This window comes from Carassius gibelio, chromosome A7 (assembly GCF_023724105.1).
Source record: "Carassius gibelio isolate Cgi1373 ecotype wild population from Czech Republic chromosome A7, carGib1.2-hapl.c, whole genome shotgun sequence".
Classification (NCBI taxonomy): Eukaryota; Metazoa; Chordata; class Actinopteri; order Cypriniformes; family Cyprinidae; genus Carassius; species Carassius gibelio.
Window position 1 is genome coordinate 8,843,000 of NC_068377.1, and position 23,054 is coordinate 8,866,053.

A 23,054-nucleotide genomic window follows, 5' to 3' on the forward strand; every position below is an offset into this window, starting at 1 on the left:
TTAGGAAAAACTTGTGTTCCTGATGGAAAGCTAAAAATATATACATTTGAAGCATCATCATTTTGGCAAACTGTGTTAATAGGCTGCATATGAAAATTATAATTATTCAAAATCTTAAGGCTCTTTAAATGTCTTGGATGTATGTACTGATGTTAACTGCAGGCAAACAAAGAAAAGTATTACAAGCACATATAGTACACAAGATGTATAAAATTAAAGCAATAAGAACAATTGATCAAAAGACCTCAAGTTAAAAAAATCGGTTATCGGTCAATCTGTCTTAAAAATAGATATTAAACAATGCTTTTTTTTTTTTTTTTAGGAATATGACTTTCCTCCACTGAAACACAAGGATATATGTTGAAGAATTTCTGTGCTGCTGTTTTCCAATCAACTAAAGGACATAGTAATCATGTGTCACCAAGCTCATGTCAAAAAGGACAAATAAATGAACCAAAAGTACTCATAAAATATGACTTGTTCCAAATACTCTGTGATGATTTTTTTTTGTTTTTGTTTTTTGAGGAACAGATAAGAATGTGGCAGCTTTGGAAGACATGAGGGATATTTACATGCCACAAATTACTTTTCACTATCTTTTTATCCATTGATTACCATACATTAGCATTCCAGTCACCTGTATTGACTTGAACGTGCTTTTAAAAAAAATCTAAGTTTAATCTCATTGGTGCTTACACTTTCATCAGTTATATGCTATAACCAGTGTCCTGACACTGTGCAACTTGATTTATGACATATATATGACAATATCTTCTTTTTTTATTATTATTATAAAAAATAAAACAAGAGCAGCTTTGAAGTTCACCGACATATAAAACATCCTTCTGTGTTCGATAGATTAAAGAAAGTCATATGGGCTCACAGTGACGTTATATAAGTAAATGAGTATTCATGAGTACTATTTTCTGTTTAGGGTGAATTATTCTACCTGTTCACCCCACATGCTCAGTGAAACTCAGCATTGGTCATCAGCTAAAATAATCCCTAAAGAACATGATATGTTTTATGAACAAAGCATCTCTTGTACCATGTCTAATCAGTATGCACAAACACATGCTTCTTCCCTCCAGTTGGTGCTTTCTCAATAAGCACCTGTCACATCAGCATGTTGAAATAGTTCAGTGATCCATGAGAGAAAGGAAAAAGACCGTGTGTGTGCAGTCTCTCTGACACTGATGACCATTAAACATATCACAAGGGAATAGACCGAGACCTCCATTTATCTACATTATCAAAAACATAAACTGCCCCTTTCATCCTTACATCATGAGCACTCTCATATTGAAGATAGGACATTTGGTTTGCAGAGAGTTTTGACGGGCATGCATGTATGAGAATCAGTCTGGTAGCTAACGTGGGTCGTACATGTTAGCCAGTTTTTTAAAGCGTGGTCCCCAGTCATTGAGGTAGTCATAGTCCTGGTCACCGTCTGAGCCCATGGAAGCGATAGAGCTAAGACTGCCTGCTACCGACCCATCGCCCTCGTAATCATAGATCAGAGCTGTATCGTATGGCGGGACGTTCGGGTCATTGTCAGCAGCATCCAGGCCCTGTTGGGGTGAAGCCGAAAAAGTGAAAATGATCAAAAAGTGCATTTGATTTTCATTGTTCATTGCAAAGGAAATGTAGTTTCTCATCAGAATTTCAGAGAATGTGTGTACATTCATCTTGATTCAGTTTTAATGGTCAAATAAAGTTTAATATTTCCCATTTCCCCAAATTACTACTTGACTTGAATGACATTAGAATTTACTGCTTTAGCGATTCAATTTGTTAAAATAAATTCCAAACTTTGACAGAGTTAAAATTGCACTTAATGAGTATTAGTTATCATAAATAACTAAAACTTGGCCTATGTTATTACATATTTAAGACTGCGAATAGAAGATTAAGATAATGGAATATATTGGAATATGGTTTCCCAAATGTCTTGAGTGGTAAACACCTCAGTACTTTAAGAAAATAAAACTCCTTGAAAAATCTACCTTTTCTAAGTGAATGTTATGGACATTTAATGAAATTACCCACAAATATTCCAGAATGAATCGTATTTTTTTTTAAAGAAACCTCACTTACAACATTGATGAAATCTTCGATGTCAGTGGGGTCTCCGGGGGGTTTGCGTGGATATCTAGGAGAAGGCAGGTTATAGGGTGCATCTTTCCTTAGAGGTTGTTTTCCTCTGGGCAGACTGCAGTCTTTTGGGAAAAATGAGGTTGGGGCAGGGACCATGTCACTTGGGTTCCTCAGAAAATCAATATTGAATGCATCCTATTGGAAAGAAACAGCTTTAGGGATTTCAGGAAGTTTACCATTTGTGACCCTGGACCACAAAACCAGTCATAAGTCACACAGGTATATTTAGAGCAATAGGCAAAAATACACTGTATGGGTAAAAACTATACTTTTTTGCCAAAAATAATTAGGACCTAATTAAATATTATGTTTCATGAAGATACTTTTTAAAATTCCTACTTTAAGTGTATCACATATTTATTATTATTAGTAATATGTATTGTTAAAGACTTCATTTGGACAACTCTAAAGGCGATTTTCTAAAAAAAAAAGAAAAAAAAAAGGGGGGGGTTTTGCACCCTCAGATTCAAGATTTTCAAATAGTTGTATCTCTGCCAAATATTGTCCTATCCTAACAAACAATACATCAGTACCTCAAAGCAGATATAAATCCAACAAACATCCAAAACACCCTGATTTGGTGGGACAGAAGGCCCTATACATCTGTCCAGTCGATCAGGCTGCTGTAGGATCCATGTGTCATATGAGGGAAATCCCCAGGATAAATCAAAGTCTGTGACTCAGACAGGAGCTATGTTCAGTGCTCATCCCATGATGAATGGAATACTGCTGCTTACTGCATTTGAGCTCACCACACCATGTAGCCGTATCATTTAGAAGAGTAGTTTCAACTTATCTCAGGAAAATTAAATAAATCCAGCGGTGTGTAAAATATCTTTGGTGTGTTGTATGCTGCACATTTTGACATATGCAGGAGGTCATATGAGTATTCTGCAGTGTTTATTTACCGAATTTGTGCATTCAGTGCAATGTAAATGTACTGTTTACTGCAGAAATTGTAGTATGTTTATCTTGCAGCTCTTATCTACGGTATTGCATGGTCTTTGCATAATATCTATTTTAAATATTCACATTCTTAAAATTACTAGGTTGAAATACAGTGCATCTACATGTAAAATGTATTAAATGTCGTGTCATTGCTCTCACTTCATCCTCTTCTCCTCCTCCCTGCTCATCATAGTGAAAGACATTGTCTCGGATGTCATCGTCAGATGCTCCGACCAGCAGACCTCTTCCTTTTCTAATGTTCTGCCTTCTGCAGCCCTTCACCGCCACAGCAAGAACAAGCAGCACTGAAAACACACAAAAAACAAGCTTTATTATGAGGAATTTCAAGTATATCTACCACCAACATACTTCAGCTGCTGCATATGCACTTGGATATAGAAAAAGGGGTTAAATATAGTATATAGATGTAGTGTTTACTTACACAACAGAAGAACAATGCATCCCATAATTATCATAAGGGCAATGAAGCTTATTCCCATTTTGGTTCCAAAGATGGCTGCGGAGTAGCTCTTGCAGTCACCGAAACTGTCACAGGGACAAACAGTCACGTTGACCAGAGCGTTAGAGGAAAGTGAAGGAGAGCCAGAGTCTGATACGACCACAGGAATAGAGAATTCCCCTTTCTCTATGTCTATCAGTGGCTGGAGAACCCCATGAGTCTCTGGTAACATACATGAAAAGAGACAGAAGCAAAACAAAGTCTTAGCAGAGGTCTGCCTATCCTCCTGAAGACTTCAGTTCAAATCTTGCTCCAACACACCTGCCTGTTATTTCACGAGTTCACATCTACGTATATTAATACCGTAAGTTTATGCGTATTTGGCGTGCTGTCCGGGTGGAGGGCTCCGAGCTCGGGATGTGGCCCGAACCCAGAGTACTCCCCCCGGTTGTGGTAAGAGTAGATGGATCTATAAGTGAGGAGAAATGGGGTGGAGGAGGGATGCTGAAAACCGTCAATGAACAGAGATAGGTTCTGCTGTTATTTATGCCTTGTCATGAGTTGATTACTGATTGGTCTCCACTTGTGTTAATCAGGTTAATGAACTGCGACTGTTCCTCCCGAACTTTGTTATAAAACAGCATTTCACGAGTTCACATCTACGTATATTAATACCGTAAGTTTATGCGTATTTGGCGTGCTGTCCGGGTGGAGGGCTCCGAGCTCGGGATGTGGCCCGAACCCAGAGTACTCCCCCCAAAAACAAGAGAGCAAAAGGACAGCCGCCGGACTACGAACCCCCCAAAACTCAGAGATTTGGCGGGCTGACGTTTTTAGAAGTATGGTCGTTTGACCAGGAGATCTCACATTGCCTCTGGCAGAAGTAGAGGAGCAGGCAGGTCCTGTTGGTTAATAGTTGAGGAAGAAGCGGTTACGATGTCGGGAAGACGGGCTCCACCGTCTGCCTGCGAGGTGTAATGATATATTGACTAGATGCGTAATGTATCTGCTGGGAGGCTGAGGCTCGCTGGACAGATAGAGGAAACAAATTATATTCCTGCATTCACTGGAAGACTGGCTCGCTGGATGAAGAACAGAAAGAGATGGAAGCATACTGCGTCCACTGGGAGACTGAGGCTCGCTGGACGGGTAGAGGAATGAATAGGTATTTACTGCGTCCGCTGAGACACTAGTGCTCGTTGGACAGACAGAGGAAACCAATAGATATTACTGCGTCCGCTGGGAGACTGAGGCTCGCTGGACAGATATGGGAGACGAATTATGTCCCTGCGTCCGCTGGAAGACTGGGCTTGCTGGACGAAGAACAGGAAGAGATGGATGCATACTGCGTCCGCTGAGAGACTAGTGCTCGCTGGACAGGCAGAGGAAAAATATGTATTTACGGTGTCCCCTTGGAGACTGAGGCCCAATGGACAGGTAGAAGGAATTAGATAATTACTGCATCCACTGAGAGACTGGTGCTCACTGGACGGACAGGGAAATCAATGGATATTTCTGCGTCCGCTGGGAGACTAGTGCTCGCTGGACAAACAGTGGAAAAATAGATGTTATTGGGTCCGCTGTGAGACTAGTGCTCGCCGACTGATAGAGGAGACAAATAGGTATTTCTGCGTCCACTGGGAGACTGAGGCTCGCTGGACGGACAGTGGAATGAATAAATATTTACTGCGTCCGCTGAGAGACTGGTGCTCGCTGGACGGACAGTGGAAACAAATAAATATTTACTGCGTCCGCTGAGAGACTGGTGCTCGCTGGACGGACAGTGGAAACGAATAAATATTTACTGCGTCCGCTGAGAGACTGGTGCTCGCTGGACGGACAGTGGAAACAAATAAATATTTACTGCGTCCGCTGAGAAACTCGTGCTCGCTGGACGGACAGTGGAAACGAATAAATATTTACTGCGTCCGCTGAGAGACTCGTGCTCGCTGGACGGACAGTGGAAACGAATAAATATTTACTGCGTCCGCTGAGAGACTCGTGCTCGCTGGACGGACAGTGGAAACGAATAAATATTTACTGCGTCCGCTGAGAGACTGGTGCTCGCTGGACGGACAGTGGAAACGAATAACTATTTACTGCGTCCTCTGAGAGACTCGTGCTCGCTGGAAGGGCAGTGGAAACGGATAACTATTTACTGCGTCCTCTGAGAGACTCGTGCTCGCTGGAAGGGCAGTGGAAACGGATAAATATTTACTGCGTCCTCTGAGAGACTCGTGCTCGCTGGAAGGGCAGTGGAAACGGATAAATATTTACTGCGTCCGCTGAGAGACTCGTGCTCGCTGGACGGACAGTGGAAACAAATAAATATTTACTGCGTCCGCTGAGAGACTGGTGCTCGCTGGACGGACAGTGGAAACAAATAAATATTTACTGCGTCCGCTGAGAGACTGGTGCTCGCTGGACGGACAGTGGAAACAAATAAATATTTACTGCGTCCGCTGAGAGACTCGTGCTCGCTGGACGGACAGTGGAAACGAATAAATATTTACTGCGTCCGCTGAGAGACTGGTGCTCGCTGGACGGACAGTGGAAACGAATAAATATTTACTGCGTCCGCTGAGAGACTGGTGCTCGCTGGACGGACAGTGGAAACGAATAAATATTTACTGCGTCCGCTGAGAGACTCGTGCTCGCTGGACGGACAGTGGAAACGAATAAATATTTACTGCGTCCGCTGAGAGACTGGTGCTCGCTGGACGGACAGTGGAAACGAATAAATATTTACTGCGTCCGCTGAGAGACTCGTGCTCGCTGGACGGGCAGTGGAAACGAATAAATATATACTGCGTCCGCTGAGAGACTCGTGCTCGCTGGACGGACAGTGGAAACAAACAAATATTTACTGCGTCCGCTGAGAGACTGGTGCTCGCTGGACGGACAGTGGAAACGAATAAATATTTACTGCGTCCGCTGGGAGACTCGTGCTCGCTGGACGGGCAGTGGAAACGGATGAATATTTACTGCGTCCGTTGAGAGACTGGTGCTCGCTGGACGGACAGTGGAAACGGATAAATATTTACTGCGTCCGTTGAGAGACTGGTGCTCGCTGGACGGACAGTGGAAACAAAATAAATATTTACTGCGTCCGCTGAGAGATTGGTGCTCGCTGGACGGAAAGTGGAAACAAGAGAGACTTTTAAATTAAATTTTTTTTTTTTTTTTTATTTTTTTTTTATTTATTTATTTATTTTTTTATTTTTTTATTTTTTTTTTTATGTTTGAAAACAGCGTATTATGCAGAGGCTAATGCGACTGGGAATGTGGGGCATCGAAGCTGATCATAAACCCTTGTTGAAATTCACGTCGCTTATTGTGAAAACTGAACAGCTTATTTCAGTGAAATGGCTTAACATGATGACTTTTTTTTTTTTTTTTTTTTAATATATGGGGGAGGTAAAGAAAAGGCTCCTGCGGGAGCAGACACTGCTGCGGCAGTGAGGAGATACGAAAGGGGCTCCTGCGGGAGCAGACACTGCTGCGGCAGTGAGGAGATACGAAAGGGGCTCTTGCGGGAGCAGACACTGCTGCGGCAGTGAGGAGATACGAAAAAGGCTCCTGCGGGAGCAGACACTGCTGCGGCAGTGAGGAGATACGGAAAAGGCTCCTGCGGGAGCAGGCACTGCTGCGGCAATGGGGAGATATGGAAAAGGCTCCTGTGGAAGCAGCTCTGCATTTAACCCATCCAAGTGCACACACGGCAGTGAACGCGCACACACCGTGAACGCACACCCGGAGCAGTGGGCAACCATTTATGCTGCGGCGCCCAGGGAGCAGCTGGGGGTTCGGTGCCCTGCTCAAGGACACCTCAGTCATGGCATGGCCGGGCCGTGGCTCGAAACCCACATCCCTAGGGTTAGGAGTCCACTCTCTAACCACTGGGCCCTGATTCCCCCTCCTTGACTGTGGGAAGAGTAGACAGGTTAGTAACATTTTCAACCTTTGTTCATTTTCAACCAATGTGGAGGAAGTTTTTTTTTTTTTTTTTTTTTTTGCAGTATAAAATAAGAGGCAAAAATTATTTTACTATTGTAAATATGAGTTTATGACAGCGTTTATAATTAAACCTCGGTAGCAATAAATTTACCGTTGTCTGAGACGTCATGAAATGTTTTTTAGCATCATGACCATAGAATGTTGTCATGGTTCTGCAAGGTTTACCATGGTTTCCAGAGATCTGGAGCTGATTCTGGGTAGCTCGGTGGTTTGTGACTGTTGTCTCGTGGCGCGCTGTCTTTTAAGGGGCCGGTCACCTATCACCCCCTTTTTTTTTTTTTTTCTTCCTTCTTCTCAGGCGCGTCCGCACCGCATCGAGTTGGAAACATCTCAACTTTTCAGGATGCCGCAGCGCAAGAATATCAGACCTGAACTAGGAAGTTGGTCACCAGATCACAGGGTAACCAGTTAAATTGCATGGAGACACCGGAGAGCGCCTAGATGTTCCTCTGAGGTGCTCGCTCATCGCAGTTGTGCTGCCGTGGTACACCATAACGGTTTTGCAAAGGGAACAAAGAGACGTTTTATTTGTCCTCTGTTTAAAGTATTCTCATACTTTTAATAACAGTGGTCTCTGTTTGTGATAGAATGCAACTTCTTCATTCGCCGTATGCCATTATGCGAGATGTAAACAGTGTGATGCGTCCACGCATTGCACGCATTTTGTAGTCGACGTAAACGATGACGTCGACACGTCGTTGCAGCACTAATTAGTGGTGGAAATTATGATTCTTTCTAGAGATTCGTTCATTTTCGGTTCATTCACCAAAATGATTAGTTCAGAGATCATTTCTTCGTTTTACACAGAATATGCCAGCAGGTGGCAAAAGAGTGTATTATGTGTTATGTCTTACGTCAACGAACGCATTCACTTGTTATAAAAACTGATCTGGCTTTATTAAAATGTGTGTATAATCGTGTTCGATATAGGAAGTCTAATTGAGTTGTTCAGATGAACAAAGCACGGGGTTTCTTGCCTAATTAGCATTTTAATTGTTTGGTCAGACAGTTTGTATATTATATATTCACATCCATAAATCGGGGATTAACCTTTCTTTTACGGTCTATGGATTAAACGTGGAGTTGCTAATATCAAGACGAGCGTATGTGCACAGTACTGTACCTATAACTGCGCTTTGCATTTTCGAGATTGACATGCTAAAATAGCAGATTAACCCAGTTTACTCTAATTCAAATGTTCGCGAACAAGATAAGCTATGTGCCAGTTCATTTAATTCACAAACGACGTGTATCCGTTCATTCAGTTCGTTCACGAATGACTAGTGATGTGTCGTTCGTGAACGAATCGTTCTTTTTGAACGAATCTCTTAGGTGAACGAATCGTTCTCGTTCACGTAATCCACTGACTCATATTTCTCGTTCAGTGAAGTTCCTCCCTCCACAGCAGCGCGGCGCTATAAGCAGCGCATGCGCAGCTCAGTGAACCGGGTAACAACGGTTTCATCCTGTCAAAGAATTACTCAACCTCGAGCCAATAGCCTTCGAGTATGAGATGTGACAGAGTATTTGATTTGTTGAATGTAGTGAACGAATACGCCCTTCAATGAACGAGTTTCATATGAGTCTGAACTAGATCTAGAGATCTTATCGTTCGTGAACGAAATGACTGAACTGTTACCCATGTCGTTCGTGAATGAGTTGAATGAGCTGATACATATCGTTCGTGAATGAAATGACTGAACTGGCACACATGTCGTTCGTGCACGAGTTGAATGATACATCTCGTTCGTGAATGAAATGACTGACCTGATGGTCAGGGTATATTCTGGCAAACCGTTTACCAATCACGTTTCTCAATCGGCAAAGCACATGTCGTTCGTGCATTAGTTGAATGATTTAGAAAATCTCGTTCGTGAATGAAATGACTGAACTGGCACACATGTCATTCATGAACGAGCTGAATGAACGGATACATGTCGTTCGTGAATGAAATGAACTGGTACATAGCTTATCTCGTTCGTGAACGAAATGAATGAGAGTAAACCGGGTCAGTCTGCCATTTAGCATGTCAATCTCGCAAAAATGCAAAGCGCAGTTATGAGTACTGTATTGTGCACATACGCTTGTTTTGATATTTAGCAACTCCACGTTTAATCCACGATTGATGAATGTGAATATATAATATACAAACTGTCTGACCAAACAATTAAAATGCTATTTAGGCAAGAAAACCTTGTGCTTTGTTCATCTGAACAACTTAATTAGACTTTATATATTGAATGCGATTATACACACATTTTAATAAAGCCAGATCAGTTTTTGCAACAAGTGAATACGTTCGTTGACTTAATACATAACAACATAATACACTTTTTTTTGCCATCTGCTGGCTTATTTTGTGTAATACGAAGAAATGGTCACTGAACGAATCAGTGAACGATTCTGAACGAATCATTTTGGTGAACGAACTGAAAATGAACGAATCACTAGAAAGAATCATAATTTCCACCACTACGAATGACAAGTGTGCCAGTTCAGTCATTTCACTCACGAACGATAAGATCTCTAGATCTAGTTCAGACTCATATGAAACTCGTTCATTGAAGGGCGTATTCGTTACTACATTCAACAAATCACATACTCTGTCACATCTCATACTCGAAGGCTATCGGCTCGATGTTGAGTAATTCTTTGACAGGATGAACGGTTGTTACCCGGTTCACTGAGCTGCGCATGCGCTGCTTAAAGCGCCGCGCTGCTATGAAGGGAGGAACTTTACTGAACGAGAAATATGAGTCCGTGGATAACATGAACGAATTGTTCGCCTAAAAGATTCGTTCACCTAAAAGATTCGTTCAAAAAGAACGATTCGTTTACGAACGACACATCACTAGCACTAATGGATACATCTGGAACACTGGTTTCACGTTGTAGTATAGACTGTGGAAACAGAGGCTTCTGAAAACTATGAGAATCATTATGCAATGAAAATCATTATGTCTGTAAAACATACCAACAGACATGATTATGGCAATAACGTTAATTGCAATTATGTGCTATTCACTTACAAGCAGTTCTAAAGATATTTACTTGCATGCTTTCATATTACGGTCCTAGAAAAACTCAGAATTTACTCACACTGCTGTCCTGCGGCAAAACGAGGGTATAATGATCACGCCAGTAGATGGTGAAATATGTCCCCAAGAAAATTGGTCCTGCCAGAATAATTGCATGAAACTTGTCTGTAAAACCTCAGTGAGGTTTAAACATGCACGGGAAGGCAGATAATATCTTTGGACATTTCAGTGTGGATGATGACTACCTCATGGCCTGATTTAACGAACTTTAAGCCTCCTTTCCACAGCACGCGACATTTGTACACGATTGTCGCATTTCTCCCTCTCGCGGCAGGCGTGCTTAACTTTCAAACTGGTCGTGCAGTAGCCCTAACTGTTACCTTGACATGTTCACCATGGTAAAGTTAATAATTTGAATGAATAGAATGTATAATGTATGAATACATCGTCACAAATCAGATTACCCCCTAAATAAAAACAGTAGGTTTTGTGGGGCTAATCACGTAAATAATGGTTTAATAATTATTTCTGCCATAATTATTATGAACCATCATTTTACATAAATTATGTTGAAGAATAATGTCAAGGTTAACAAAATATAGGTAATTCTGACCTCGCACCGAAAGATCACATCCCGTCGGGCGTTTGCACACGGCCTGGTCGCAGAAGTTTAAATATTTGAACGCATCCGAGGCTCAATTTGGATCTGAATTTCCACATACATATGTGATCGGAACTCCACGCGGCTCTCGCACTACTTCTGGCCGCAAACCTGTATTTACCGTCTTCATCTGAAAATGTATTGATTTATGACGCAGGAGGCGGCCTCAAACTGCGCCTCGGCCGGAAAAAGCCGCGGTGAAAGGCTGAGCCGCTGCGGGAAGTGAAAGAGGCTTGCTGCGGTAAGAACTGAGGAGCGGGCTGGTTGAATGCCTGCTGGTGCTGCGATTCCAGCGCTCAAAGAGAGCCCGGTCTTGATCGGATCAATTGTGGTGTCAAGCGAGGCGAGCTTGAACTTTGCACGGTCTATTGGCCACGACGTGTGGCTTGGCAAGAAGAGCAGCTGTCGCGATGACGTTTGATGGTGCTCAACGGCCGTGTTTAATGATCATGGTCAGCAAAGTAGCAGATCTGAGAAATCGCCGGTATGGATCTCCTTGTTGGAAGGAAAATTTCGTCTGTGATAAGATGACGGACAGCGCGAACCGGGATGCTGAAAACCGTCAATGAACAGAGATAGGTTCTGCTGTTATTTATGCCTTGTCATGAGTTGATTACTGATTGGTCTCCACTTGTGTTAATCAGGTTAATGAACTGCGACTGTTCCTCCCGAACTTTGTTATAAAACAGCATTTGCAAGGAATTCTGAACACCTTTATTAAGTTCAGATATTTTTGATTAGGGTTGAAGCTAATCTCTGCAGGATGGTAGCCTTCAAGGAGCCAGGTTTGCTACCCTTGCTCTAAAACTAGGGTCATTCTCCTGCAAAGTTTTACTCCAACTCTATTCAAATAAATCTCAAGCCAATCAAGGTCTTTAGGATTGTTAAAAGTTAGTGGTGGCCAAAATTATTGGAAGTTTAAGTTTATTAGATTTAGAAGTTCAAGATTATTAAAAACTAGTATTTTCACCAGCTAAAAAAATTGCTATTTCTCTCTTCTGTTGTAGTGTGCCAGTTGGAAATATCAGTTTACATTTGCAAACATTCATTTTGCCATTAATTGTAACAATCTAGTGAGATTTTTGTTTGCACAAGGAGTCTGACAACAGCCAGTGCTCCACACAGAGATCTGATCTCACCGTCATCCAGTCTGTCTGGAATTATATGAAGAAACAGATCAAACTGAGACAGAGTAAATCTGTCACACTACAGCAAAAGATAGAAATAACTGACTTAAAAGTATATTTTAGCTGATGAAAATCTAATAATGTCGTGTTCTAATCATTTTTTTCACTACTGTATAGGCAGGTGAGTTTGATCAAAGTTAGTGTTAAATTCTGCAGGATGGTTGCCTTCCAGGAGCAGGGTGGGCAACCCTTGTTTTAAAACAAAATTAAATTAAAAACACAGACACTTTTATCTATAGCGACTTACAGTGCATTCAGGCTATCAATTTTTACCTATCATGTGTTCCCGGGGAATCGAAACCCCAACCTTGCTCTTGATAGCACAATGCTCTACCAATTGAGCTACAGGTACACTCAAAACAAGGATTCTCATCTCTGGCACTTGGGGTCCACTGTCCTGTAGAGGTTAGCTCCAACCTTGATGAAACTCACCCGCCTTTCTTGTAATCCTGAAGACTTTGATCAGTTCGCTCAGGTGTGTTTGATTAAATATTTCACTGATGTATAATGTAAAATTAATTCCTTAAAAGTATTCTTAACTTCCTTAATCACCAATATTTCTTGTTTAACCAGCTTAAACAAGTAGGTTTTACCAATAAAACATAATTTTGACAAGTAATAAACCAGGATAAACCAGTCTGATTCCGCACTTGGCTTCTTAACTAGTTTGATTATCCAAGGCTTGATTGACCAGGTCCACCTGAAAAACCATGCTGTTTAACTGTCTTCATTAGCTCACTATGGATATGCTAGGACATCAGGTGTACCTGCACCAAACCAGCACCCAGACCTACCAGGCCCCGCATGAACTTTTATACTAATTTAAGATGGCTTTCAGCAGGATACAAATATATAAAAATTAATGCATGTCTATGTTAATGTTTTACCGTTAAGAGTTATGATGGTCCAGTTGACAGCCACATTTTGATCAGCAATGTAAAAAGTGAAAGGGTCAGCTTGAGGGGACATGTCCTCATCCACAGCGCTAAGCAGAAGGCCCAGTTTATCTCTGTCCCTGTCACTGCACACAGTCCCACTCAAGGGTATCAGCACCGGTGGGTAATCATTGGTCTCCCACAGACTGACCTCCACTGTAGCTGTTGCAGAGATTCCACCAGCATCTGTAAAGAGAGTTATCATATGAATTATTACCATTTGTATTCATACAAAGCCACACTGGTTTTGTGACAGTATGGTCCCAGTATCAATAGTTTTATTCTGCTGTTATTATTTTGGCCTTTAGGTCTGAGGTGCTCACCCTGATCTATGACTTTCACAATTGCAGAGTAAATATTGTTCCTGACGTGGGGAGACCGGATATTGAAGGATCTCCTGGCTGTGATTTGTCCAGTTCCGTGGTTAATAGCAAGCCAGTTCTCAGGATCCTGAATGATTTCAAACCTGAACAAAATTTCACAAATCTAAGTAGGTATGTACACACAAAGTTTAGAACATACAGTACATTAGAATTAATGTAAGTAAGCATTCGCTTATAAAAATGAAGAGCTTTTTACAGAATTAAAACACTTTAAAATATAAGTGTGATATGAATAGAATGCACTTAGGCCAGGAGGCCAGGAGTAAAGCAACATAATGTATCCTCATATTTTAACCATACTTATGAAATAGAGTTTGTGTACTAGTGTTGAACTAGTGTTTAAGATTTTGAAAAAAAAACCCCACATACTTTAAGAATGAACAATGCAATAATAATTTAGAAAAAGGGTAAGATGATATGAAGTCTCAAAAAAGCTTGTTTGATCCTTTTTGCTGGTTGAAATGGGTGAAACTGAGTATATCTGTAAATTTCTTTGCGTATATGTGAAAGTGTTTATGTGTACTTGCTGGTTGTTTTGATGAATAGATGATTGTGTCTGCATTATAGCACCAAGGCATCAGTGTGTATGTGGAGTGGATGTGAGTGTTTGTGTTTTTTATCTGTGTATTCATTGATCTCATATCCACTATGGCTGTTTTTCAGTAAAACCAATGAAAAATTCACTGATGGTCACTTTGAAGACATAAATGAAATTAATGAATTAATTAACATCAATGTTTATAAAACATTAACATTACAATATGTGGCTCTTTATTTTAGCTTTGAAAAACTTCCACAAAATTCTTAAATTTCTGATGCAACTAATCAATGAGGTTCTTGCTGAAATCTTTCAAGACCTGATGTCCATTGCGATGCACAATAAATAAAATAATAATAATATCACTTTATCAATCAATCAATCAACAAAGATTTAATGGGTAGGTTATGGTCGAGGTTATGGTCAAGCTTGGACAAGGACAGGGTTTTGCGCATGATTGCTTGATAAGAATACTGTTCCCGGACTAACAAAGGATGTTGATCCAAGAACATCTCCTACACAGCTTCATTGTGCTGTCCAGTATAAAAGAGCGTGAGGAATGATGGTACAGATAAGTGAGCCTCACCTTAGCTTGGCATTGTCTGGATCATGAGCAATATCTGAGACCAGGACAGTCCCGGGAACAATGGACTCTGCAACAGTCACTTTAATGGGGTTTTTATGGAAGACTGGGGCCTCGTTTTCATTCATCACTCTGACAGTGACTGTAGCACTGTGTACTTGTTCGTATGGTGCTTTAAGCCTGACTTCATTCTCTGCTTTGACAATGAGCTGGTACTCTGCCTGGGATTCATAGTCTAGTGGCTGCAAGAGAGTAGAAATGTTGTATTTGAAATGTAGTATACAAATAATAAGAAACACAATCACATGGCTTGGTTTACCAGCTGAGAATGGCCAGTAACTGATTTTGGTAGTCCTATGGCCTCAGTCTTTAGTTTACCACATTTGTGGCAGTAATCTCACCTTAACCACAGAAATTATTCCTTGGTTGGAAACTGGGTCTGTGCGGATGGCAAAGTGCCCTGAAGGATTTACGATGGTGTACTTAATCCTCCAGTTATCGCCACCTTTCTGGTCCTTATCTGTCGCATTGACCCTGCCCAACTCCGCAATGTACTTGTTCTCCATTGCATTCATGTTGTACTGCATCACAGAATTGGATCAAGAGCTCAGAAAACAATGATCAAGTAGTCAAGCGAACATCACAACCTGTGCATGTTTCAGGGTTTTGTTTTTTGTTTTTTTACATACCGCGGTAGGGTGGAATTTCGGAGCATGGTTGTTAATATCAGAGATGTGAATGATGGCACGACCGGTGGAGGTTAGGCCCATTCCAGACATGTCAGCCACCTGCAGAGTCAGCCTGAAGGACTGCACCACCTGACAACGCATCAAGGCATGTCACTGCTTTCTTTCTTCGGACTCTGAAATCAGTATTTTTATGTGTATGCTGTTTATTTAAGACATTTAAGAGAGAAATAACCCACATCTCTGTCTAGTCCCACATCTCGAGTGTAGATGACTCCAGTTTTGTTATTAATGCCAAACATGGTCTTGTTAATGCTGTTAGGAGGGATGCTCTCTTGTCCAACAATGAAGTAGCTCAGAGCAGCGTTTTCTGTCATTGGATCATCAGAATCTATCGCTGTAACCTGCATCACTGAAGTTCCTGATGACAGAGAACCACACAAAAAGTTTATGGTACTTATGTTTTGTGTACACTGGCGGCCTGACTTAAAGAGATCACATTTCCTCCACATTCCCTCACATTTCTGTAGAATATGAAAAAAATGTTTAACAGAATTGCCATGCTATGAAAGTGGATGGTGACCCTGACCGCCAAGTTCTAAAAAGGACAAAGGTATTACCATAATGTGATATAAAAGTGATCTGTACGACTTGTGTAATATTCCAAGTCTTCTAAATCACTATGATAGCTTTGTGTGAGGAATACAACAAAATCTTGTTAAATACAAAAATAATCATGTCCTCTTGGTGAGATCATGAAACATTTATGGTATGCAGTAATGTCTTTGTTTGCTTTCAACCATATATACAGTGCACTCGACACCAAATAACAAGACATTGTGCATAAAATTCATTGGTTCTTGGATGTATTTTGAACATGCAGTGTGGAACATAGAATAGAACAGCCTAGACATTTTGCTAAATAACTGAAACATGGTTTGATGGAAATTAAGGTTTTCCTTTTTTGGATGAACTATTCATTGCGTTGATGTGATTGTGTTTCTTTTCTATATTAAAATATTTATTTTATTTCTTAAAATAAGTTTTGAAATTCTGTTGTACATGTCTTACCTGGAACAGAGAATTCAGGGATAGTGCCGATGAACTCCTTCTGGGTAAATTCAGGCCTGTGGTCATTCTGATCTAAAACGTAGATTTCAATGGTGGTGGGACTTTCCAGTCTCTCTCCACTTGGGGACAGTGCAAAAGCTTTGAGCTGAGGATATTACACATATAAGTTATTCAGCAATATCATAATTCATCAAGCTTCACGTTTGAGTCTCTTATCTGTGACCTCTACTGTGGGGCTCATAAACTCATACTGTAAATCTGGAAACACTAAAAAATACTATGAGAATTGTGAAAATATTTAAATATCAAATAATGGATATTAATATGCACAATTTCTTGGTCATAGTTATTTAATTAGGAACAAAAAATGCAAATAGAAGCTTTCTATTTCTACTGTGGCCTTAAGACTTTTGCTTCCCTCTGCACATGACTTCAGCAAACATTCACCTTAAAACTCTTGTGTTTTTCCCTGTCCAGTGGCATTTTGCTCTTGATCCATCCTGTTTTTTTATCAATTTCAAAGAGCCCTTTGGGGTCCTGGTCAACCCCGGGTCCCTCCAGCATGTATATCACCTCCCCGGTGAAGATCTTGTCTGATTTGATCTGTGAGAGCGGACATGGAACATGTTACAGCCGCATGTTAAACAGCTAATCTACTCAGAGTGTGAGGATACATTTCATGTTTTACAAACTATCAATTACCATGTGTGTGTTACACACAGGGCCTTGTTCTTTTCTCTATTACTTTGCTGAATTGCATACATTTTAAAAATGTTGTTCTTTGCGAGAGCTTTGTTTTAAACCAGAACAAACTACAATGACTAAACCAGAATAATATGACTCTCATAAAAATTCAAATTATACCATTGGATAGTTATATTCATAAAAAAATGCCTCTAGCTTCAATAATCTAGTGAAACGTCTTTTACACTTTCTTTTTCAGATCTATATTGAGCAACTACTAGTGAGCTGTTTGTTTACCTGGACCAGATCTTCAGGGAGCTGCTTGCTGTTTTCTGATACTCGGATTGGTGGAATGATCCAGTCTCTCTTGACCCTGACCTGTGGCCCTGAGCTCCTGTGTCTCCATGGGTGCAGCACAGCTGGGTTCAGATCGCTCTGTGTTACCTGACCACTGCTGCTGACCTGCAACAAAACACATGAAGCAGTACTGCATCTGGATGCTCTTCAGTGACATGCACACAATCCACAGCAGTCTTCGACATCTGAATAATTTATATGCCAGTAATGTCACTAAACTTAAAAAAATAATGCCCCTGCTGGCTGATGTTTTCTTCATTAAAAGTACTCAAAAGTACCTCTGCATTCTGTCTTAGGTATTTTGCAAGTCAGTGTTTTTATACATTTATACATTATGCATTAAATGATGCATTTTAATTGTATTTAATCCAGCATTCCCTTATGGAAACGTAGTGCTTAATTGTATTGAACATGCACTTCTAACTTATTTTATATTTAATATATGGAATATTTCCACAAAAAAAGTATTTGTAGATAATATAATATTAATAAAATAAAAGGCCACTTAAGTGGACTTAATAAGAGTACACTTTAATTTCACACATACACTTAAGTAGGCCTACACTTACTTTGATGTGTGGACATGTAAAAAAAAAACACAAACCACAAACCACTAGGGGTTTACTGAGGGAAAACCTTCCCACATTAATTTGGATGATTGTTCTTGATTGAAAATCCATATGTTAATACTTGTTCTTCATCTTATTGTACAGCTGCAGTTCTTAATTCTTCATTTTAAGTGACTTAACTGGTCCAGCTTCAAAGCGCTTGAAGGGGTGGAGTGAACCTAACTTACATTTCTTGTTACTCTCTCTCCCCTCTTTTTTCATTGACAAACATATACAAGATCATATATTGAGGTCTAATGACTGCACTGATATTCATTCAAAATAAATTAAAACTATAATTAATTTAATTTAATTGCAGTTAACGTGATTAAGGGTCCTATTTTAACTAACTAAATGCAAAGTGTAAAGCGCACGGCGCAGGTGCACTCAGGGCATGTCCAAATCCACTTTTGTTATTTTAACGACAGAAAAACGGTCTGTGCGCCGGGGCGCATTTTTGGAATGGGTTGTCCCTATTCTCTTAATAAGTAATAGGCGTAACGTTCAATACACCAATCAGAGTGTCATCTCCCACTCCCTTTACAAGCGAGATGCGCTCGCGCCATAGCGGATCGCTATTTACATGCCGGTATTTGTTGGCGGAAAAGCTGACCGCTTCTCAAGCGAAGAAACCAATCTGCTCGTGCGCGAAGTGAAAGCGTGCGAGCAGATCACCTACGGGACAAGCAGGAATACACTGACTTAAACACACTGATTAAACTGAGGTGTTCAACGGGTGATGTTTTGCTGAAATTACGTGTTAATTCAGTTCCCTTTCGATACTTCACTCATACTGCGTATGGGGAAAAGCTCCTTTTTCCTCGATACTGAAGCCTTTTTTCAATAACGCAGTGCAACTGCACTGCCATTGGTTTAATCTGTAAACTTTTTTAAACCAATGACAGCACTGCGTAGCTGCGCGAGCCTGTGGCGATGCAGCGCGCCAAAGCCTGCCAAAATGGGCGGGGCGAATGGCTATATAAGCAGGCAATCGCCAGAGGAAATCAGATCTTACTCCTTCAGCGACGACTTCACTTCGCTGGATCTTTGCTGAACGCCTTCGCCTGGAACGAGCTCTCACCGTCAAAGAGGCACCGCAGCGGACCAGCTGAGACCGCCGACCACCTGCAGCGCCGGCATTCTTGCAGACAGCCGCTCTCAGCGCCGCTCTCGGTCCGCCCGCTTCCCGCTTCCGGCCGCTTCTCAGCGATCTCCTGCCGCCATCCGGCGATCGTAAAATAGCTTTTTCCAGCGGTTTTCACCGCTCTAAAAGAGCGTTTCTAATGCCGTTTTAACGGCGGCGGCCATGCCGCGCCACAGCTGTGGCACATGCAGAGCCCCTCTGCATGATGACAACGGCCATGGTGAGTGTGTTTTCTGCCTGGGTAAACCCCATGCTGAGGCTGCACTCACTGAGACTTCATGCTGCTTTTGTGAAAGCATGAGTCTCGCCTCTCTGCGCTCGTGGATTGCTTTCTTTCATGAAAGCAATCCCGCCCCTCGCGACGCCAGAGCTGGGATGGATGCCGAGCTTCTCCGCATCCTCTCCAAGGCCGTTGAGGAACTCCATCTGGAATGGGCCCCCCCTGAAGAGCCGACACGCAGCAGGCTGGACGAGTGGTACCTGCCAGGACGCCGCGAGGCCCCCCGCCAGCGATCTGCCCCGTTCTTCCCTGAGGTTCATGATGAGCTGACAAAGTCTTGGCGCTCCCCCTACTCGGCCCGCCTACGCACTTCCTCTGCAGCTCTCAGCTCAGTAGACGGCTCTCAGGAGAAGGGCTATGAGCAATTGCCGCCCCTGGACGAGGCCGTGGCTGCTCACCTCTGTCCCCCCGTGGCTGTGGGGTGGAAAATAAGAGAGCCCTTCCTTCCAAGCCCTGCAGGACGACCTCTGCCATGGCTGGCAGGGCCTACACTTCTGCGGGCCAAGCCGCTTCATCTCTGCACACCATGGCCATATTGCAGGTGTTCCAGGGTAAGCTTCTCCGTTCCCTGGATGAGTCTAGCTCTAGTGAACCTGCTTTTCGCGACCTACACAGCGCCACTGATTTGGCCCTGCGCGCCACGAAAGCCACGGCCCAGGCCATCGGACGATCCATGGCCAACCTGGTTGTGCTGGAGCGCCACCTCTGGCTCAACCTAACAGAGATCAAGGAGAGCGACAAAGTGGCTTTTCTTGATGCCCCAGTCTCTCCATGCGGCCTCTTTGGACCAGCTGTAGAGGGATTCACAGAACGCTTCACTGCAGCACAGAAGTCGTCCCAAGCCATGCGACACTTCCTGCCCAAGTGCTCCACCTCCACCGCATGGAGAGACTGGGGCAAGCAGACCAGCCTTCGGCTCGTGGTCACATGAAGAAAGCCATCTCCATATCAACTGCCTCGAGATGCTGGCAGTAGAATGAGCCCTTCAATCCTTTCAGGCAATCCTGGAAGGGCGCCACATCCTAGTCCAGTCGGACAGCATGACAGTGGTGTCCTACATAAATCACCAAGGCGGCCTTTCGTCCAGCCGCCTCTGCGCACTGGCAAAGCGCCTCTTGGAATGGGCATTACCCAGGTTGCGATCGCTCGAGGCGACACACATACCTGGCAAGACGAATCTGGGAGCAGACATGCTTTCACGGAGCAATGTCCCCTCGGACGAGTGGATGCTCCATCCCCAGACGGTTCTCAAAATCTGGGAGATTTTCGGGAAGGCAGAGGTCGACCTCTTCACCTCAGAAAGCAACTCTCATTGCCCAACTTATTTTTCAAAGGAAACAGATGCGCTGGCCCACAACTGGCCCAGCCTCCTTCTTTATGCTTTCCCCCCGATCGCTCTGATCCCTCAGGTCATCAGACGAGTCAGGGAAGACAGACACAGAGTCCTCCTAGTGGCCCCACTCTGGAGGACCCAAGTTTGGTCCTCTGAGCTTTTCAGGCTTTCCATGAAAGCCCCATGGCCGATCCCCCTGAGGCGGGACCTCCTCTCTCAGGCGAACAGGACAATCTGGCATCCACAGCCAGAACTCTGGGCTCTGCATGTATGGTCCCTCGATGGGAGCCTCTGAGCCTCCCCGGGGACGTGCTACACACCATTGCTCAGGCAAGAGCCCCGTTTACAAGACGCCTCTATGCCCAAAAATGGTCAGTCTTTGTTGACTGGTGCTTAGCACAAAACAAAGACCCTGTTGAGTGTGATGTATCTCCGATACTGTCATTTCTCCAGGAGCGTCTAGAAAAGGGTCTCACCCCTTCCACACTCAAGGTTTACGTAGTAGCCATTGCAGCATTTCATGCTCCTATTGCTGGCCAATCAGTGGGTCGAAACAGCCTCATTGTGCAGTTCCTGAGAGGTGCTAGGCGGTTGAAGCCCCCACGTCCTCTCACCGTTCCCACTTGGGACCTTCACACGGTCCTTGGAGCACTCAAAGGACCTCCCTTTGAACCGCTGTGGTCAGCTGACCTTCGGCCCCTAACGTTCAAAACTGCTCTGCTACTTGCTCTAGCATCGGTCAAGCATGTTGGCGATTTGCAGGCCCTCTCGGTGAGCCCTGCATGCCTTGAGTTTGGGCTCAATGACTCTAAGGTCATTTTAAAACCCAGGCATGGCTACGTACCTAAAGTGCTCTCGACGCCATTCAGAGCACAGGTAATTTCCCTCTCAGCTCTGCCTCCGTTGTCAGGTGAGCGAGAGCTGGATTTACTCTGCCCAGTGAGGGCTTTGAGGATTTACATTGAGCAGTCGCAGCCGTTCAGGCAATCTGACCAGCTTTTTGTCTGCTTTGGTGGCCGCACCAAAGGGTCTTCGTTCTCAAAGCAACGCCTCTCGCGTTGGATAGTTGAAGCTATCGCTCTATGTTACTCCTCTATGGGCCTTGAGTGCCCCATAGGAGTAAGAGCCCACTCTACTAGAGGGATGGCCTCTTCATGGGCCTGGTCTAGTGGTGTCTCTATCAAGGACATCTGTGAGGCGGCCGGCTGGTCCTCGCCGTCCACTTTTGTCAGGTTCTATAACTTGGATATCCCGACCTTGCATGCTCGGGTTCTTTCGGTTTGATACGACGGCCTCTAGCAGACTCTGTCATCATACCACCTCCAGGGAGCTAGCTCCCTCTTAGCAGTGTAGCGTCAAGGGTTCGATGGCTCCGGCCTTCTCACTTATCCTCTGGACCCCAGGGTGTTCAAGTTAAGTCTTGTCGTTCCCTACCGTGGCACGGCGCGGTTGAATTCGTTCCCCATACGCAGTATGAGTGAAGTATCAAAAGGGAACGTACTCGGTTACGAACGTAACCTCGGTTCCCTGAGATACGGAACGAGTACTGCGTTATATGCCGTGCCACGAGGCTGCGGGTTCAGTGTCGTCGCTTCAGTCGTATGACCTGATTTCCTCTGGCGATTGCCTGCTTATATAGCCATTCGCCCCGCCCATTTTGGCGGGCTTTGGCGCGCTGCATCGCCACAGGCTCGCGCAGCTACGCAGCGCTGTCATTGATTTAAAAAAGTTTACAGATTAAACCAATGGCAGTGCAGTTGCACTGCGTTATTGAAAAAAGCTTTTCCCCACACGCAGTACTCGTTCCGTATCTCAGGGAACCGAGGTTACGTTTGTAACCGAGTACGTTAATTCACGTGTTAATTCCTTGTGCGTTGTTGGGGACGTTTTCGTCCACTATTTTGGCCATAACTTTCTCTGTTTCAGCAAAGGGAATGGTTTTTGGTGACATATTATTTTGACACATATTTTGGGAAAATGTTCT

General features: G+C 43.1%; 1 protein-coding gene across 1 annotated transcript in view; it reads right to left on the reverse strand.

Annotated features, from left to right (window-relative positions):
- The window catches only part of LOC128016586 (cadherin-15-like), a 29,429-nt gene that overhangs the window by 150 nt on the left and 6,225 nt on the right, over window positions 1–23,054 (reverse strand). The window contains exons 2-14 of the mRNA XM_052601214.1: window positions 17,646–17,810; window positions 17,112–17,267; window positions 16,665–16,809; window positions 15,833–16,014; window positions 15,597–15,725; window positions 15,309–15,488; window positions 14,911–15,149; window positions 13,727–13,869; window positions 13,356–13,589; window positions 3,548–3,787; window positions 3,265–3,410; window positions 2,098–2,292; window positions 1–1,571 (exon numbers count right to left, since the gene is read on the reverse strand). The exon at window positions 1–1,571 is cut by the window's left edge and continues 150 nt beyond it. Of these exons, the coding sequence (XP_052457174.1) occupies window positions 1,371–1,571; window positions 2,098–2,292; window positions 3,265–3,410; window positions 3,548–3,787; window positions 13,356–13,589; window positions 13,727–13,869; window positions 14,911–15,149; window positions 15,309–15,488; window positions 15,597–15,725; window positions 15,833–16,014; window positions 16,665–16,809; window positions 17,112–17,267; window positions 17,646–17,810 (2,355 nt within the window). The 3' untranslated portion in view covers window positions 1–1,370. The remainder of the gene's footprint in view (window positions 1,572–2,097; window positions 2,293–3,264; window positions 3,411–3,547; window positions 3,788–13,355; window positions 13,590–13,726; window positions 13,870–14,910; window positions 15,150–15,308; window positions 15,489–15,596; window positions 15,726–15,832; window positions 16,015–16,664; window positions 16,810–17,111; window positions 17,268–17,645; window positions 17,811–23,054) is intronic.